This window comes from Oncorhynchus nerka, linkage group LG26 (assembly GCF_034236695.1).
Source record: "Oncorhynchus nerka isolate Pitt River linkage group LG26, Oner_Uvic_2.0, whole genome shotgun sequence".
NCBI lineage: Eukaryota > Metazoa > Chordata > Actinopteri > Salmoniformes > Salmonidae > Oncorhynchus > Oncorhynchus nerka.
The window spans coordinates 21,253,942-21,273,698 of record NC_088421.1 but is presented as its reverse complement, the minus strand read 5'-3'; the positions used below and the strand labels follow the sequence as shown (position 1 = coordinate 21,273,698).

The following is a 19,757-nucleotide window of genomic DNA, read 5'->3' as shown; positions in this document are numbered from 1 at the left end:
TACCACAGGGTTCAATTCGCGGGCCGATTCTCTGATCCACCTCTACACAGACGACACCATTCTGTATACTTCTGGTCCTTCTTTGGACACTGTGTTAACAAACCTCCAGACGAGCTTCAATGCCATTCAACTCGCCTTCCGTGGCCTCCAACTGCTCTTAAATAAAAGTAGAACTAAATGCATGCTCTTCAACCAATCGCTGCCCGCACCTGCCCGCCCGTCTAGCATCACTACTCTGGATGGTTCTGACAACTACAAATACCTAGGTGTCTGGTTAGACTGTAAACTCTCCTTCTAGACTCATATTAAGCATCTCCAATCCAAAATTACATCTAGAATCAGCTTCCTATTTTGCAACAAAGCATCCTTCACTCATGCTGCAAAACATACCCTCGTAAAACTGACTATCCTACCGATCATTGACTTTGGTGATGTCACCGAAGAATCTCAAGTATAAAATATATTTTGATTTGTTTAACACTTTTTGGGTTACTACATGATTCCATGTGTGTTATTTCATAGTTTTGATGTCTTCACTATTATTCTACAGTGTAGAAAATTGTAAAAAAAATAAAAACCCTGGAATGTGTAGGTGATTCCAAACTTTTGACTGGTACTGTAGATATGTGTTATTACAGTGGAAGTCAAAACCAAAGCCAAGGAGGATGTGACCAGGCACATAGAGGCGGAGGGGGCTGTAGATTAGAACACACTGTAGAATGAAGGGAAATTATATATTTCCAATTGGATCAATTAGGAGCTAAACCAGATAGTGATTTGATCTGTCAGAGAGTATGTGCTTTTCAAATGGAACAGCAAGTCTCACAACCCCGTGAGTGCGACCCCTCTTTACATTGGTGAACCCATCCATCTGTTACACCTACAGGGGGAAAAAACATAGTACGCCATTCTGAATGGGCCTTGTTTGAAATGCAACAGCAGCATCTAGTGACTGAATGAATAACTACATTATATTCAGGATCTCCTGCAAAGAGTATTTTTGCTAAGTATTTTTGTAACACACACTCGCACATACACGTACCTAATAATTTAATTCAGACTCCTATTGGCTATTTAAATTCAGCAGAATTTGTAATACTAAGGCAAATTAACAGAAAATGTATGACTTGGGTTGGCATTATGCGTTGAGGGTTAAGGGGCACCCCCAACATGATCAGTGAAAACAGAAATGATTACCAGACTTATTAAGAAAGTACTATTTATTAAAAGGTTAATATCACGACAACATGCACAATACAAAGATTGGTGACATTGTCCTATCCTGAAGACCTCGTTTAAATAAATAGTTTGAAGAATACAGCCTTCAGTTGAAATGGTTAGTATATCAAAAGAAGATTACGAATGTGTAAAGACCACAGCCCAACAATGGTCTTTTGTTGTATGCATTCACTCCCTCGCGTCAGTTTGGGAAATGGAGCGAGGAAAACATAAAACCTGTAAAAAGTCTGGCTCCAGCTAATGTCAAATGTGAGATACAACTGGATTGCTTTGATAATTGTAAGTACCCCATCCTCCCATAAATTGTCAAATGTCATTAACATTTAAGAAACCATGTGGATGAGGGTCATTTCTCACCTATCAAGGCACAATGCCTTGTCTTCCTTCAAGGTTCTGATTAATCATGTCAGTAATGTTTGCATATGAACATATTTGATCATTTTTTTTTCAAATCCAGGGTCCAGATAGCTTCAAATAGTGTTTATGGCATATAGAAACCATCAACATAAACAGCTGAATACAAGCACTTAAAACAACCTAAGTGGTTTCTGGTCCTAGTCTAGTCAATTTGACCGTAAATATGTTAGTATTGTAAATCTTGTCAATACCTGGACATGTCTGGACAATGCCTAGCTACTCTGATCTGTATGAGATCAAATCACACTCAAATGTTGTCTCCAGAATTCTCACTAAAAACATATATTGTTGTATTTGTTTAAACAATACACTACCACATAGGTTACATCATGACACAACAGCACTTTCAAACAGTGCATCTGCGTGGCAAGATTTAAACAAGGAGAGAGCAATGATTACCACCTCTGTGTATAATGAACAGATGCACTAGAATAACCATCCTTCTCTGCAAACCTGACACGTTAGCTCTCTTTGGGGTAACGCCTTTGTTGATTCATTTGAGTAAAACATTTAAAGCATGGTCTGCAGAGTACGATTAGAGTGGGGAGTTCAGAAGTGGTGTAGCTAAACTCCTCTCTAGGGAGCAGAAAGACAGTAGACGTTGTGGTTTCTTTTCAGTTACATCAGATAAACACATTTTTCTTTTGTGAGTAGCAGAGCCTAACTCCTGATCCCATGCAGCCGAGTAAAATGAGATTGTGGTGTGTGTATGTATGCACACTGCATGTAACAAAGGAAAATATCTAGCATTTCATCGGCCTACACTTTGAACACCAGCTGCTAAATACTCGATCTGGTGTGTTTTTTTGTGGTCAAGGAAAAACAATATCAGGCAGTTAGTTCATTGTTGGGTTTCCTTTGCCTCCACCCTTCCTACAGTGGTGAAATCCCTTGCCCTCAGCACTCATAAAGGCACAAAGAGGCACCTCACGGGGAACTCTGGCTGGGGTAGGGGAGGAGTCACGTCAGGTGTGCTGTCCATCATCCTGCCATATCTATACCGACAATTATTCACTGAGCTCGTCCATAATAATCACCAGTTTTGACAGGAGTACACCCGCCAGTGAATGCTCTAGTGGGGTTATGGGGGCACAGACCTGAAGGGAGAGGAGTTACCTCGGCCAGTAACCGGTCTTATCTGAGCACTAAGGGAGAACAGAGATAGTGTATCTTCTTCCCTCGTACTCCAGCCTGGATGGAATACTTCACTGATAAGACTGACTGCACTGAGGAATTAAATGTATTTTCAACTGATGAGAACTTGGTCCTCAACGCAACACCGGGTTTGCCTTGCAAACTTCTTTGTTAATGTTATAGCTTCAAGAGCTCTTCCAGTAATTACAACATTTTCAAATTGGAAAATGTTGCCTAAGGAAATGTTGCTATTATTTGTCCTTTACACTAATGTGAATTGGCAAATTGATTGTAATGGTCACAACATCTTATACTCAAGGGAGAAAAAAAACAGTACTTCCAAGTTTGCCGTTCCAGAAGAACTTCACAAGAATATTGAATACAAAACGAGAGCTGGATTAAACTAGAGGTAGCTACATTACAATGACATCCATAAGAGTTGCATTACTACTTTGTAATCAAACAAGTTACCAATCTAGTTTACACCTGGCCCTGAATAGTTCCCTTAAGACAAAGCTTTCCTCCAGTTGATTAGCTTGTTTTGTTGCATGTGTACAATATATCAAAAGTACATTGTTTTACTAACAGAACAAAGCAAAAGAGTTAAGAGTAAGTCTGCAGATTTCAGATGAATACATTGTAGAGAAGGGGACACTTCACATCACTGCAGTAAACCGATGTGCATTAACACTGCTCTAACTCGTCTACTTCATTCAATACCCCACTTAAGGCCTCTGCTGTCTACTTTGCAGCCCCTTTGCTAGGCAGCTCAATTACCGGTGTTCAGTCAATAATTATGTATGTTGAAGAAGCCCACACTGGTTGGGGACTCCTTGACTGTGACAGTGACAAGGTTGGCAGTGACGTCAGTAACAAACACATGTTCGATCAGGCTGTCAGTGGGCTTCCAGTCCTGGCCGTTCTGGACTGAGATGGACAAGTCCTGACTGTTACTTGGGTAGGGAGAATCCTGGTCAGAGTCTGAGGTGCTCTCCTCACCGGTGCTCATCTCACTCAGGAGGACCTTGGCCTGCTTGCCACGGTCTTTGGAGGCAGATCTCTCCCGCTTGCCCAGGATGTCTCTGGCCTCTGCGGAGGGGTTCTGGACAATGCTTTTCTCAACCCTCCCTTGTGCCCTTGTTGTAGTCAGCCTCTCAGGCCTCTCTGCCGTGAAACCCACTTCACTGGACTCCTCAGCTTTGACCTTATCAACTCCAGGATGGTTCTTTCTGGGCAGTTGTCCACCAGGCGTGGCAGGACTCTGTACAGGATTTTGCTCTTGACCATACTGACCAACTGTGTTTTTCCGTGCTGGGTTGGCGGTGCTTCGCAGGTTGGACACTGGCGCGGTGCCATTGCCTGGAGTACCGTTGCCCTGTGTTGATTTGTTCACACTCTGCAGGTTTAGTGCCTGAAGGCTTGCAGCTTGGTTGGCAGGGCCTCTAGGAGTGGAGAAGGGGGAAGCAGGTTTGTTATTGGGTACCTGCTGCAGTGGTGTTTGCCCAGGGGCATCTGGTTTCTTCTGCCCGTTGTGGGAACCCAGCTGTGGCTGAAAAGCTCCTTGTGGGTTGCCATTGCTGGTTGAGAGTTTGGAGTTATGCAAATTCAACACTGCTACTCCAGATTTGCTTGCAGTCGTTTTTAAGTCCAAACCTGCTCCACTGTCCACATCAGAGACTGACAATTTGAAGTCAGAAGCTTGACTCTTGCTCTGGTTGGATCTCTGGTTGAAAGAGAGAGAAGCTGAGGTATTTGACCGGCCAGAGGCTGCAGTGTTCATGGAGTTTTTAGTAGTCCCACCCTGGGCCAGGGAACATCTGCCCTGGACACTCAGAGGGCCTCTGCTGTTCAACCCCATGAAGGTGAAGCTGGCTGGGTGAAAGGGTTTCTTGATTCCACCTCGGAGGTCTGCAGGGGAGTCTTTGGCAACTGTCTTTATGATCTTGCGCTGGCCCTTGTTCTGTTGAATGGCCTTCATTTCTGCAGGCAGTGCTTTCCTGCCTCGCTTCTTCCTCTGGGGCTCCGGCTTGGCCACAACAATCTGTGCTTTCTTCTGAGGGACAGGGTGGAGCTCCCGTGTTCTGGGACCCGGCTTTGCCTTTCTATTATTGTTATCGTCGTCGTCATCCGATGAGGAGGAAGAGGAAGATGATGACGAGGATGAGCCAGACGAAGATGACGATGATGAAGAACTGCTTGACTTTGACACTTCAGGCACAGTTTCCTGAAATGAGGAAGAGAGAAGTCATATTACATTATATTTATTACATTTTAGTTGAAAATACTTTTCAATATTTGTAAAGGTCTTGAGGAAAGCATACCACAACTTTTCGAGGTCTCCCCCTCGGCCTTTTCCCTCTCTTGCAGATCAGAATTTCCTTTTCTTGTTCACTGTAAAAACAAAATATAGGAAACAGTCTTCAGCAGTAGTTATGGTAGAAGTAGAGCAGGAGTCAAGGATATAGACAAGCACTGTTGAGTGTTTTGGAAACCATCGGAGGAGAGGGTATTCTATCACTAAACATATACACTGTGATCCAAGACTTGTAGCCTTCTTCTTGACAGAGACATATGGACTGTGTGTTCATGAAGTATTGTCTGGTCTTGCAAAGCCCAATGCTGGGCAAAAACAAATCAGGTGTTGCAATACAAATCCCCAGATGCTCATCTGAAAACATTAGATATGCTTTCACTTTTGGAAATTCGGTTCCTGTTTTTGTTCCACCCCGTCATTTCCTGCTGTATATGCATTTAAATCATTGTTATCCTTCTACAAATGTATATGTTTGCAAAGGAAAGTATACATTTGAAATGAAATATTTTTCCTGCTTCAGTTTTAAGATTAACTGGCACTTATGACTCCTTTTATTTTACAAATGCATTATTTTATCCCTTACCAATACAAAATAATGTATTTTTATATCAAATGTATTTTGAACAGAACGACCATCAAATAAAACTTGAAGGGCTGGGGAAACCTAAACTCATATCGATGTGTTTACAGCCTGAAAACAAGGATTGTATCTGTGGACTCCACATTGGCTTGAATGGGGCACTATTAACCCCTGCTGGAGCATTTCAGAGGGCATTGTTTGGATATAGTGGATAGCTCACTCAGTGAGTTCCTGGGCAAATAGAAACTCACCTCTTGTTAAATGCAGCCAATAATCTTGGGTCAAGGATGTTCGCTTGGGGCTCCCAGCTATTGTGCCTGAAGCAAAAGGAAAATATGTCCATCAAAATACTCAAATCACTTCAAATGTCCACATTGCAGTACTTCTTGGTAAAAGTTGATGATACAAGTTAGTCAATGCACTGATTGGACCATAGTGTACCACTAATGAAATGTAGGCCTAGTGTAACCTAACCTAGTGACTAGAGACCTACATAACCTATACCCTAGTGACTGTGTAGAGATAAGAGGCCTGGTGTAACCTAACCTAGTGACTAGAGACCTACATAACCTATACCCTAGTGACTGTGTAGAGATAAGAGGCCTGGTGTAACCTAACATAGTGATTAGAGAAAGGAGGCCTAGTGTAGAGATAGGAGGCATATGCAAAGAGCTGTGAGTGGGAGGCTTAACTACATAGCAAAGGGGGAAGATAAGGAGAGAAGTTTATTTAAAGCCAAGTGTGTAGGATCTGCCACCTTCACAGGAATCAGAGAATCTCAAGAGGGACAATGTTGAGTTAATGTAGAAAAAGATTGCGAATTGGCATGCACATTATAATTTCCACCAGCCACGTCTTACTTGGTCAGTTATTTACTTGTTGTGATATAAACAAGTCGATGGCGCTGGCAGAATCCGACAGCAATGTGAGGATTTGGGTTAAGAACGGGGTGTGAGTGACAGGCAGAATGCCCATTGATGATGGGATTAATAGCAACAATGAAACAGAAGGGACAAGGGAAAGGGCAACTGTGACAAGGACGCGCTGGCAGCTGGAGGGGGGAAAAGACTGATTTACGTATACTACCGAGTCACGTTAGGCAATAAATAAACTATATCACATACATTTAAACAACTAATCACAAAAATTAGGCAAGTGTACCAACTGGACACTGTAGTTTGTGGGATGTGTGAGAAACTCGGCATACGTTTCCCAACACAAAATTCTACCAACTCCTGCTTGTAATTTATTTATCAATAAAACTAGATTGATAAACCATTAACTTGAGCTCCAGTAAGCGAATGATCAAATAAGAGTTTCTATAGCCTAGTTTGTGTGGCCTAATTACTGATAAAATGTCAAATAGACAAACCAGCAGATATTGAATACGAGAAACCAAAACGGTCTGTTTGTTTTGCATAACTAACTAGGTTCATTTCCAAACCTTAAAACCAACAACAATAATAGTAGTAATAGCAGCAGGAGGTAAGCGTAAAAACATAATTTCTCGTTTTCACGTGCAGCATGTTTTCGAGCAAATTTAGGGAATGTATGAATCCTTTACTACAACAGTGAAGCAAAAAGCGACACGTTGTTGTTGTTTTCATTGTTTGAGGCTGCACTCGCAGCTGCAGCACCACTTGTACTTACTTGGATGACCATCCCCTCCACTTTACAAGAAACTCTAACTTCCCCTGCGAAAATAGAGAAGGGAAATGTTACTAAACTGTGGGCAGAAAATATTTTGGGATATGAGAAAATTATATTTTACAACATCTAACCTTTCTTAGTCGTTTGTTCAGGATGCATTCAGCGTCGAAAACCTGTTCTCCTACGGCGCTCAATTCCTCCATGTTCGCTGTTGCCTACTCTAGTATTTTATGAAAAGAATGGAAAAGAGGGCGGAAAGAAAACGCATTTCCGAAGCTTGTCCCTTGGCAGATACCGTCCCTGTTAACATCACACCTCGACGTGTGACCAATCAAATCGTTTTCACATAATGTGGTCAAAAATGGTCTATTATATTGACAAGATAATCGAGTGACCGCTCAAGCAATGGAACTACATGTCCTCAAAGATGGAAGGCAGGAGGGAGGAGGCCAGATCAGGTGAGAACATTCTAGCCAATGAAAGGACAGATACGTGTCTGAATAACGATATAAAATAGTTTTTTTGTTTCCGAAATGGCACGTGCGTCCACATATATCAGCGAATTTCTAACAGAACCATTATGAAACTTATAACAGATCAAATAAGCCTCATGTAACAAATTAGCAATTACATTTTTTGTTGAAAATGCCTCACTTCGTGGCCTGTTTCATGGACAGAGTTTGGGCGGAGTAAACTCTCTCCCTCGCCTCTTCCTCTCTGTTGTGGTTTATTGAGCACCACAGTGGCAGCGTCATAATACCCATAAAACCTAGCGGTCCAACAGGGAAATGGTTCCAATAATCTTTCCACCATTCATTTTTCCCATAGTGGATTTTTAGAAACACTTAAAAATAAGGGCTGTACTCCGTGTAGGCTTATCCTGGCGTGACATTTTGATAACCATATAAACCTCTCGGGCAAGGTGACTTTTATAAATATATTCGGCTCCATTTACGCTCAGATTCAAAAATGCTAATTAGCATCATGCACTACTACATGCAAACTCCTGCACGTCATCTCTAGCTGACACCTTCTCTAACAGAAGTTTAGCCAATTTATTCATTACTACATTTAGCCAACATTAGATAGTTAATCCAGAGATTCTTACCTTTACCCTGATTCGACAGTCTCGTCCAGATCATCATGGCATTTGTAGCCAATTATCATTTCATTTTTGGGGGGTAAATACAGGCGAATATATTGATAAAAGTCACCTTGTCCAAGAGAGATTTACATGGTTATCAAAATGTCACGCCAGGGTAAGCCTACACAAAACACAGCCCTTATTTTAAGTGTTACTAAAAACCCCTATGGGAAAAATGAATGGTGGAAAAATTATTGGACCCATTTCCCTGTTTGACCGCTAGGTTTTATGGGTATAATGACTCATACTGTGGTACTCTATTGAATATTTCCCGGGAAATATGTTACTGAAAGCCTTGTATGAAAAATAAAACAGTTGCTTATTCACCCCCCCTAACCAATATCTTTTCTATTATTTAAAATGGAAGGCCTTTAGTCAAGCCTGTTACTTTATTGTAATTGTATTACTTTTCTGGTAATGTTCACTAGCATAATGATGACCTGTAATGATAGTTTGTCATAATTTACATTATAATTTAAAAAGTTAAAATGGAGATTTATGTAATTTCCTATTCACTTAGATAATTATCTTGTCACGTGTTGTATTTTCACATGTTTTTTTAAACAATTAGTAATCACCATGTTAAATCCAGTTGATATGTCATCAAATGACAATACATATAAAATATATCCGTAAGGTCATGTCAAGAAATACAGTACTGTGCAAAAGTTTTAGGTAGGTGTAAAGAAATGCTGTAAAGTAAGAATGCTTTCAAAAGTAGACATGTTAATAGATCATATTTATCAATTAACAAAATGCAAAGTGAGTGAACAGAAGAAAAATCTAAATCAAATCCATATTTGGTGTGACCACCCTTTGCCTTCAAAACAGCATCAATTCTTCTAGGTACACTTGCACAAAGTCAGGGATTTTGTAGACATATAGTCAGGTGTATGATTAAACAATTATACCAAACAGGTGCTAATGATCATCAATTCAATATGTAGGTTGAAACACAATCATTAACTGAAACAGAAACAGCTGTGTAGGAGGAATACAACTCTGGGAGGAACAGCCATGTTCACCTAACCAGGTGAGGTTGCTGAAGACAGTTTACTGTTAAAAGTCATACACCATGGCAAGACTGAGCACAGCAACAAGACACAAGGTATTTATACTACATCAGTAAGGTCTCTCCCAGGCAGACAGGGGTTTCCAGATGTGCTGTCCAAGCTCTTTTGAAGAACACAAAGAAACGGGCAACGTTGAGGACTGTAGATGCAGTGGTTGGCCAAGGAAACTTACTGCAGCAGATGAAAAGACACATCATGCTTACTTCCCTTCACAATCGGAAGATGTCCAGCAGTGCCATCAGCTCAGAATTGGCAGAAAAGTGGGACCCTAGTGCACCCACCTACTGTCTGGTCAGAAGTGGCCTTCATGGAAGACTAGCAGCCAAAAAGCCATTCCTCCGATGTGGAAACAAGGCCAAGTGACTCAACTATGCACGAAAAACACAGGAACTGGGGTGCAGAAAAATGGCAGCAGGTGCTCTGGACAAAATGTGAAATATTTGTCTGTAGCAGAAGGCAGTTTGTTTGCTGAAGGGCTGGAGAGTGGTACACAAACGAGTGTCTGCAGGCAACAGTGAAGGATGGTGGAGATTTCTTGCAAGTTTGGAGCTTCATTTCTGCAAATGGAGTTGGGGATTTGGTGTCCTCAATGCTGAGAAGTACAGGCAGATACTTATCCATCATGCAATAGCATCAGGGAGGCATCTGATTGTCCCCAAATCTATTCTGCAGCATGACAACGACCCCAAACACACAGTTCTTAACGGCTTTCGCTATCTTCAGCGTGAAGGAGTTCTGGAAGTGACGGTATGGCCCCCACACAGCCCTGATCTCAACATCGAGTCTCTCTGGGAACATGAAGAGCGAGGAGCACCTGAGGCTGCCTAAATCCACAGAACTGTGGTTAGTTCTCCAAGACGTTTGGGCCAACCTACCTGCCAAGTTCCTTTAAACTGTCTGCATGTGTACCTAGAATAATTGATGCTGTTTTGAAGGGAAAGGGTGGTCACACCAAATATTCATTTGATGTAGATTTTTTTGTTAATTGATAAATATAAATTAACATTTCTATTTTTGAAAGCATTCTTACTTTACAGCATTTTCACACCTGCCTAAAACTTTGGCACAGTGTTAATGTACAGGATATTTTCCCTAAACAAAGGACCTATTCAGACTCTTGGAAAGGTATTTCCATTCCTTTATTTATACAGAAACTTATAGGTCCACTCACTCACTGCAGAGTCAGTATCCTGCTGACTACAATCAGCAACAGGACGTGAACAGATTGAGATCAATCTGGAGTTCAGCCAGCATGCAAATCAGTCTCTGTCCCTAATTGACAGCCCATATCTACCCTGACCATCAAGTGTATTAACAGACAGAGCACTTGACTTGTCCTTTTTATTTTTTACCCCTGACAGATTGTTTCCACAGCTCGACTTGTTCAGTTTGTTTACCTGTCTCTAGGAATTACACCTTAACTATAGAAAGCTTCCAATCAGTCCATTATTGTCTTGAGTTATGGCAGAGGAAGAAACCGTGACAGAAGCGGAGAGACTGGCGGAATCCAGCATTGGCAGTAAACAAAAGAAATGAAGCATTTAAAGCAAAGTTGTTTGCAATTCTCTGTACTTGCCAGTGGGCAAATATCTGTCTGCTTGTTTATTTTAATACTGTATGTTTGAGTTATCATTTGCCCTTTAACCACTAGGAGAATGAAACATCTGAGCCTGTATCTGTGGTTAGTCAATTTCTATGTTTTTCTCTTATTACATGCTTAGGTACATTGCACATATTTCTATATATCAGATTGTGCAAGCAAATATTCTTCACATTTTCCAATTCCCATTGATTTGTATAAATATTCAGACATGCATACCTTCTATAATTTTTCTCCTTCTTGAATGCATTAAATGACACAACCACTATGAAGACCACAAGAAATCCAGCCACTGCTGCCAATCCAACAAAGATATTTGATTTTATGTCCTGACGGAGGTCTGAAATACGAGACGTAATGCAAATGTAATGTCATTTGATTTGTGTACATGGATGTCAATGACAGACATTAATCTAATTTTTATTAATTTTGTAATTTGTGTTTCATATTTGTACATTCTATATACATTGCGTTAGACAATAGATTACTTGGCTGTGTAATGAAGGAGCAGGTGTAACACACTTTTTGGGTCATTAGCCTGATATAAACTTACCCTCTGTGGCAAAGACCAGCATGTGTTTTGTGGCATCCAGGTGGCCATCATTGGGATCAGGCTTGATGCCCAGTATGTGACATATCAAGGGGTATATGTTCACTGTCTCAAAGGGGCCCACCTCCAGGTTCTTTTGGAACGCTGGCCCCACAGCCCTGAAGATGGGCTTCATGTCCATTTCTTCGTTGTCAAAGCCATGCTCCCCCGCGTTGAACTGCACTGTGGAGAACTTTAGAGACAAAGAGCCAAGAAGAGTCAGGGTGATCAAATCTGTGTGAGTCCATTTAGAGGAGGAAAGGTGAATGATCAGAATGTTGCAATTCATATTGATCATCATAATGGGAAGCCTGAAGTCCAACTTGTCTTTCTATGATGTACTCTCAACTGGACAGCAGAGGGAGATGTTGACTAACTGAAGGAAAGGGTTGCTTGAGCAACCATTACATCTGCTCAGTGCTTATAAGAACCGAAACGGGAGAATTTCCCTGTTCTCCATTATTAGACACATACTGTTAAAATGACTGTTAATCAGGTTAAGAGGGAATCCTTTCATAAACTAAGGAGGCCTAAACATCACATAGTTCCTTTGGTCATTCAGGACAACTACTTTGATCATGAGATGGATATTACGATGGATTGTATGAACAACAAGCGATACAGTTATCCGGACACGTTTTTTATCTTCACTTTGTTCACAGAAAATACACTGATATATTTAGATACACAGGGAGAAGGTAGGCTAATTACCATAGATATTATGTAACCCTTCTCTGAACATGCATAATATTTGCTTTGATAAAACTGAGAGGAGCATCTTTTGAAATGTCTAAATAAAGGGTCCGTAAACAGGAGACACAAGAGGGTCAAATACCCTAAACTTATGTATTTTGATAATCAGACGTTACACTGAAGATCAACTGAACTCTACCACATATCCTCTCTGGAACCACAGCCTTCAATGAGTTTATATGTGTTCAGGTGTAATCACTTCCTCTGATGGGTTACTGTCAGTATAGCTTTTGAAGACATTTGTAATTGAGCTATTTCTGTTTTACAGTATGTTGATGTGTAGTGGCCATCTCTCGTATGCAAAAATGAGAATCAGATTTTTTTATGATTTAGTATCACTCAATGGATGCAGTTGCATAATTCAGTTAAAGTTGCAGGCAGCAGGGTTAAGCCAAATGTAAATGCTAATGTTGAATTTTGTGGCATTAATATCTTCATGAAGCATTAGAGAGCTCTGCATGCCATCAGCCAAACCTGCATTATCCTGGGAAGGTGGTAATGCACTTGATTAAAATTGTAATGTATTAAGATTAGAGTTGAATTCCTTGTTTCCGGTCTAAAAGATTCCATTTTCTCCATCGCTACAAACCAAATTCACTTGGTAATTCCTTCAATATTTGTAGTCCATTGAAATATGGCATGTTATCAGAAATCACATAATGCATGCAGGGGGATGCATGAGGTTGTGCCAAACTGTACTGTATATTATAGAAGTTATTAAATATTCTAGATGCCTAAAGACATACTGTATAGGCTACATGGTTATTTTTAAACCAGCTTCTTTGCTCATACTATGTTCACTGAGGCCAATCGTCTAATCAGTAATTCACATTAAAGCATGGAATTGGAAAGTCTACAACAATATGCATGTTTAGTCTCACAAAAGTAAAAGTGTGCCTTCATTTCACTTTTTGTGTTCATGAAATTGGTTCTGTGCGTGACGGAAACCCTTTAAAAAAACGTCTTCATTTGTTTAAGCGAACTACTATTACTAAATACTATAGAGACATACAATGAACCCACCCCGTTAATGACATATCCAGGGTCAGAGAAGAGAATGATGGGTAGGATGCAGTTGTTATTAGCAAAGTGAAGGCATTTGGGCATCTCCTCCTTCTTGAAGACATGAAGGTGAGGGTGCGCCCCCTTCAGGGCGTTGTAGACCTTATCCAGCATGCCCTTCTTGGGAAGTAGCATCCCAGAGGGCCCAAAGTCCACCAGGTGAAAGGCTATATCTCTGAAGGAGAATCCGGGGATCCTGGAAAGGGTGATCTCCTTCACCAAGCCGTTGCGGTACACATTGCTCATCCCATGGTCAGCGGTGATGATGATGTTGAGACTATCGGCAAGTCTGTTTTGTTCAGCCAAGCTGCGGATGTAGCCCACTGTTCTGTCCACCTGCTTGACCATCTCCCTCCGCTCAGGGGAATCAGGCCCGTATTTGTGGCCTGTGCCATCAGGCTCCCAAAATACAGTGACACAAAGTCCAGGTCCATCTCACTGAACCAGGTGCCCATCACCTTCTCTACGTTCTCTTGCCATTTTGTCTCGTTTTTGTAGTCATAAAACCGTGGTTCCACTTCCTTCACTGTCTGCGTCTCTCCCTGGTAGGTGGATTGCGTGCCAGGAAAGTGAAGAGAGCCAGCCCTCAGGCCCTGAATATACAAAATGGGGATGAAGAGAGGTGTCACGCACACACACACACACCAGTCTTACAAACACACACACACACAGTCTCACATACAACACTCACACACACCGTACATGCATATATGCACAGACATTTAAATGACTATCCAGACTATTTGCATTGACATAACATTTGATTTGATTTGTATTAATGTAAAGCAAATGCAGGAATGATTTAAGATGAAGGTGCATCTTAAATCATTCTGACCTGTCTCTGGGCTGTGATCCAGATGGGTAGAGTGCCGTTGTCCCACCACTCATTTTTAAACTGGGTAGCATAGTAAGGCAGTTTCTCACTGGTGGTGATGTTGAACCACATGTTGTGGATCACCCCATGGTTTTCAAAGAAGCGCCCTGAAAAGATTCACTGTCAATCTCTCAATATTCAGTCTGCCACATTCACATGACAAATTCTATCAACTTTATAGCCTGTGAGTGCCATGGCGCTTCTTGGACAAGGTCTTATGACCGACACTGGAGATTAAAGGAATTTAATTTCAAGGAAGTTACATTTCTTTTAAACTGGCACTGATGATTCAAGAGTCAAAAATGAGAAGGAAGGAAAATATAAATTCCTCCTTCAGCCTTCCCAACATAATCATCTTACTCAACTCTGAAGCTGCTGGACCCTGGGACATTGAATTACAGTTAATTCATTTTTTCCAGTCACATTCACAATTCTTATAAACTAAACTGGGAATGACTTGTGATCCAATAATTGGAGAGAAAAAAAGGACCACCATGACATGAACATGAACCTCCACAGAATCACTGCTCTCTTGGAGCCTGTAGAAAAGGGTTGTGCCTGGGTATCGATCTACAGAAGGTACCTGTTAGGAGGGTGAAATATGTGGGACTGGTGATGGTGAGGTAAGGTGGGGCCACACATCTGGCCTTGACCCCGTCTTTGGCCAATGTGTCCAGATTTGGCGTGTCCACATCGCGGTCGTAGTCCCACCTGAAGCCATCGAAGGAGACGAGCAGTACTTTATGCTGACCTTTGGTGCTGTATCTATCCAGCGGTACACCTGAAGAGGACGCGGCAAACAGGAGGCAGAGACTCACTGTCCACAAACATAGTGGGTACGACACAGAGCTGAGACTGTCACTTTACTCCAATCCTTGGGTATGCAGGCTGTTGCTATACACCCACTCCAACACCTCACGGTTAAAGCCCCCTCCCCTTCCCATTACACCTGAGCACATTTCCCTTCCCTGTGCCAGCAGCATGTGATCAAAGTTTCATCTTATCTGATCATATAGTATCTAGTTGATTAGATGGATGTTTGCTCAGCACATTTATGCATGGTGCTTGATTATGCTGTTATGTACTGTGTAATTACCATCCAATGTTTGTTCCTGTGCTTGTATATTAACTCTTTTATTGTGATTGCAAGATATTAAATCAGTTCCAGAATGTTGTAAACAAGACTGTCCGCTTGGCTGTTATGTTCATGGACTTTGTCTGCCTGTCCGTCCATCCATTTTGTCTGCCCGTCTGTCTGTCCGTTTGTCCATCCATCTTTCTGAGTTTCTAGTGAATAATTGACAAAGGGGAATGACACGTATGGATTTCACCTTGAGTGTGGATGGTACATGATCGATCTGACGCCTAGAAAACTGAGAAGAAAATGAGAGGATGTACCTCTTCATCAGTGAACTCCAGTCTCTAGGGAAACCGTAACCTGGTAGTATTTACTATTTAGTTTAGTATTTTATTAGCATCCCCGTTAGCTACTGCTAAACAGTGGCTACACTTCCTGGAGTCCAAACAAAACATAAAACATGACATAATACATAACCTTAATAGACAAGAACAGCACAAGGACAGAACTATCCTAATCTAATAGCAACCTTGCATCCTGATCTCACAGAACCAGGGTGTATACTAATAAATGCTTCAGAACTAACCTTCTCTGGGGAGGCTAATTTTGCGTTTAGATGGTACGAGATAGACAGCAAACCAGATGTCATTGTTTTCAATGAGAGCACGACGTTAAATGCTGTCCCTCGTCTAAACGCAGCATGACTTAGGGCTAATGCTGCGTTTAGACAAGGTATGCAAAAACCGTCATACCCGTCGGCATAGCGGGACAAGAAAGCAAGAAAGATAGTGACAGTAAAAGCAATCCAGCACGACGGTATGCGTTGCTATGATGATTTAACTAAACAGACAGTTAGAAAACAATGCTACGGCAGACTGCAAAAGTCTGAACTACCGTCATGCCATCGTCCCGATGACGGCATTACCAGGCTCAGCGGATTTACGTCCAGGTTAGGGAGGGTTTTTGAAAACAATGACATTTGGTTTGCCGTCTTCCATGTAAACCTCGGCATAACTCAGTTTATCCTGAATGAAGTGTCCGAGTCGCTAGTTGAGGACCAATGAAATCAGATTGCCACCCTCTTGCAAACATTGCATAATTATTCCCTTCATTTGAGGATGACGACCGATTCAATATTTTATTTATCTTTTTTTTTTGTGTTCAAAAATAGTTATATTAAAATACCTATGACATTACATATTTATTAAGGACAGGATGCATTTAGGGGATGTTATTGCGGGTGTAGCGAAATGCTTGTGTTCCTAGCTCCAACAGTGCAGTAGTATCTAACAGTTCACAACAAAACACACTAATCTAAAAGTAAAAGAATGGAATTAAGAAATATATAAATATTAGGTAAAACGAGTAAACAATTAAAGTGACTAGTGTTCCAATGTCGGAGTGGCATTGACAGCAAAGTTTACCCCGGTGATGCCATTTAACAGTTGCCATTTAACAGCAGACCTCACCACCCTCTGGAGAACCCTGCGGTTGCTTTTGGGCTTCCTGGCGGTGCTGATGCCATACTAGGCGGTGTACTGCCCGACAGTATGCTCTTAGTTGTGTATCTGTAAAAGTTTGTGAGGGTCTTAGGGGCCAAGACAAATTTCTTCAGCCTCCTGAGGTTGAAGAGGCGCTGTTGCGCCTTAGTTTTGTTGATTGTTGAAGGAGCTTTTCACCTTCTCCATTGCTGGTTATTTTCCTGGCACCACTCCGCGTTGAGGAGGCTCTCACCTCCTCCCTGTAGGCTGTCTCATCATTGTTGGTAATCAAGCCTACTACTATTGTGTCCTCTGCAAACTTGATGATTGAGTTGAGCTGCGTGTGTGGCCACGCAGTTATGGGTGAACAGGGAGTACATGAGGGGGCTGAGCATGCACCCTTGTGGGGCCCCTGTGTTGAGGATCAGCAAAGTGGAGATGTTGTGTCCTACCTTCACCTCCTGGCGGCCGCCCGTCAGGAAGTCCAGGACCCAGTTGCACAGGGTGGGGTTCAGGCCCAGGACCCCAAGCTTAATGATGAGCTTGGAGGGTACTATGGTGTTGAAGGCTGAGCTATAGTCAATGAACAGCATTCTTACATAGGTATTCCTCTTGTCCAGATGGGATAGGGCAGTGTGCAGTGCGAGGGCGATTGCATCATCTGTGGATCTGTTGGGGCAGTATGCAAATTGAAGTGGGTCTAAGGGGTCAGGTAAGCACTTCATGATAACAAAAGTGAGTGCTACGGGGCGATAGTCATTTAGCTCAGTTACCTTTGCTTTTTTGGGTACAGGAGCAATGGTGGACATCTTGAAGCAAGTGGGGACAGCAGACTGGGATAGGGAGAGATTGAATATGTCAGAAGACGGCATTAACGATAGATAATAAAAGAAAGACGGCACTTCTAGCAGCCTATTTCACATCATAATCTGCTGAATTTGTGCCATAATGACATTGCCACTGACTGATTTTTGTCTCTCAATGAAGAGCTGCTAGCCATGTGTGGCTGCTGCAGGCTGCAACGATACATGCATGCGCAGTTACAAGCCTGCTAGAGTTAGCGGCAGGCAGATGAGCAATATCCACCGTCGTAGTACGGATGTAGCCTGAGCTGTTCATTTCAGAAAAGCCTGGGTACATCTCGCTATGTACGGAGTATACCCCTCAGTTGTTCTGTAAACACCAGAGAGAATCCCACAACATCAGGAACCATCCGTGTTCTTGGTTCTTCCATTTGCATAGGCTGGACATGTGATTCATAGATGCTACTGAATGCAAGGGAAACACATGGAAATGGAAATGCAATAATCATGTGGAGTTTCACCAAAGTCGTTCATTCATGCTCAGTTCACCTGGCGTGAACAGAGCCACATATCATATCGCATGGAGTAGCACCGAAAGTATTTCTCCCACTACGTTCCCCTAACATAGACATATTCCTTTTAATAACTCACTCCTCAATGTGTTTTTAGCATCGGGCTAGTGCTAAATATCCTTTCAGATTTGGAATTTGCCACCATGACCATGGACAAACAACCAACAAAACAAAACTATTGGCTGTGGCATCTGTTTTTCTAGCGCTTTACTTCAAATCATGTACCCTTCCAGACACTGCACTGTATACCACTCACTGGTTTATGATGCTACTTTATCAATGTCCATCAAATTCCCTGACAAGCTAGCCCTTCAAATGGGTTCTTTCTTTTGTCCTTGGCGAGAGTTCAAGGGAAATATCTAATCTTCACGGAGATAAGGGATAACATTCATCAGCTCTCATTTACCTCATTCATATTCAGTAGCTGTTTCGTATTAACTCCATCCCTAGTCCAACGTCAGCAAGATTTGGTGGAGCATTTAGGACTGTTGAGAGCAAGGGAGACTCTCAGATCTCTTGAGAACTTTATGAGAACACACACACTGAACTTCAGGGGCAGGGAAACTTTATGTGACCCTCACAATTCTGTTTACATTTTCCACAGGAATCTCTATTTTTGTATCTTGTTAAAAAGTGTATTATTTGTCTTTAGCACTCCCTGCTGCCCATATTATACTATTGCACCACATAGAGATTACAACTAAGCATACAATCACACTAAACAATACAGCGAAACTCTCTCAAATTGTATGGATCTTATTTTCAGTCTGTCCACCCATCTGGTAGTTGGAGCTCTCTGTCTTCTACGAGAGATACAGTACACATTACATGTTATTGATTGAAACATTCCATTAGATTAAATGTGGTATTCCTTGTCATGAACCGACTTTGTTCAGTCTTTAACTGAACCATTTCCCCTAGGTTTCATTTCCAAGTACTCATCGATAAGGTTTAAATGACTAGCATGCTGTTTGTTTGAGCATGCACTGTTTGGTGGCTGATAATCATGGGGTCAAGTACAGGCCAATGTTCAGAGAGCCCACTCTCTGTGTTTTGAATTGTAAGTAAACAGACATTTGATGCATGAATAGCCCTCTATCAGGTTGCACACAAATAAGCATTTAGCTCAGTATCCACTGTGTCAAACCGGCTCCTACTACTATAATTGTGCTTATGGTTAATTCTGTTGAGATTGCATGTCACATTCATATAGCTCATGCTGATACAGTGTGAAATGTGGTTTCTGTATTCTAAACAATAGATTCATCACTTGTATGTTTTTGAATCTGGGATATTATTATGGTTTGGAGCAGGGGAGGTAGTGATGTCGAATATAGCTTCAGTTAGTTCTCATACGTATTCCTCCCTGCCGGCATTGCTCAGCAACAGAGCCA

General features: G+C 41.7%; 2 protein-coding genes across 2 annotated transcripts in view; both read right to left on the bottom strand.

The window, feature by feature from the left end:
- LOC115110707 (ectonucleotide pyrophosphatase/phosphodiesterase family member 7-like) overlaps positions 1 to 17,581 on the bottom strand; it is a 34,565-nt gene extending 16,984 nt beyond the window's left edge. The window contains 7 exon segments of the mRNA XM_029636566.2: positions 11,371 to 11,491; positions 11,705 to 11,933; positions 13,517 to 13,956; positions 13,959 to 14,148; positions 14,391 to 14,536; positions 15,013 to 15,290; positions 17,367 to 17,581. Coding sequence (XP_029492426.2) covers positions 11,371 to 11,491; positions 11,705 to 11,933; positions 13,517 to 13,956; positions 13,959 to 14,148; positions 14,391 to 14,536; positions 15,013 to 15,290; positions 17,367 to 17,581 — 1,619 coding nt within the window.
- LOC115110704 (chromobox protein homolog 2-like) lies at positions 3,488 to 7,631 on the bottom strand. Its single transcript, XM_029636561.2, has 5 exons — positions 7,466 to 7,631; positions 7,335 to 7,378; positions 5,936 to 6,001; positions 5,112 to 5,181; positions 3,488 to 5,014 (listed from the first exon to the last, which is right to left on the bottom strand). The coding sequence occupies exons 1-5, from the start codon at positions 7,535 to 7,537 to the stop codon at positions 3,578 to 3,580; spliced, it is 1,689 nt and encodes a 562-aa protein (XP_029492421.1). The 5' UTR covers positions 7,538 to 7,631; the 3' UTR covers positions 3,488 to 3,577.
- Positions 17,582 to 19,757: the final 2,176 nt, after the last annotated feature.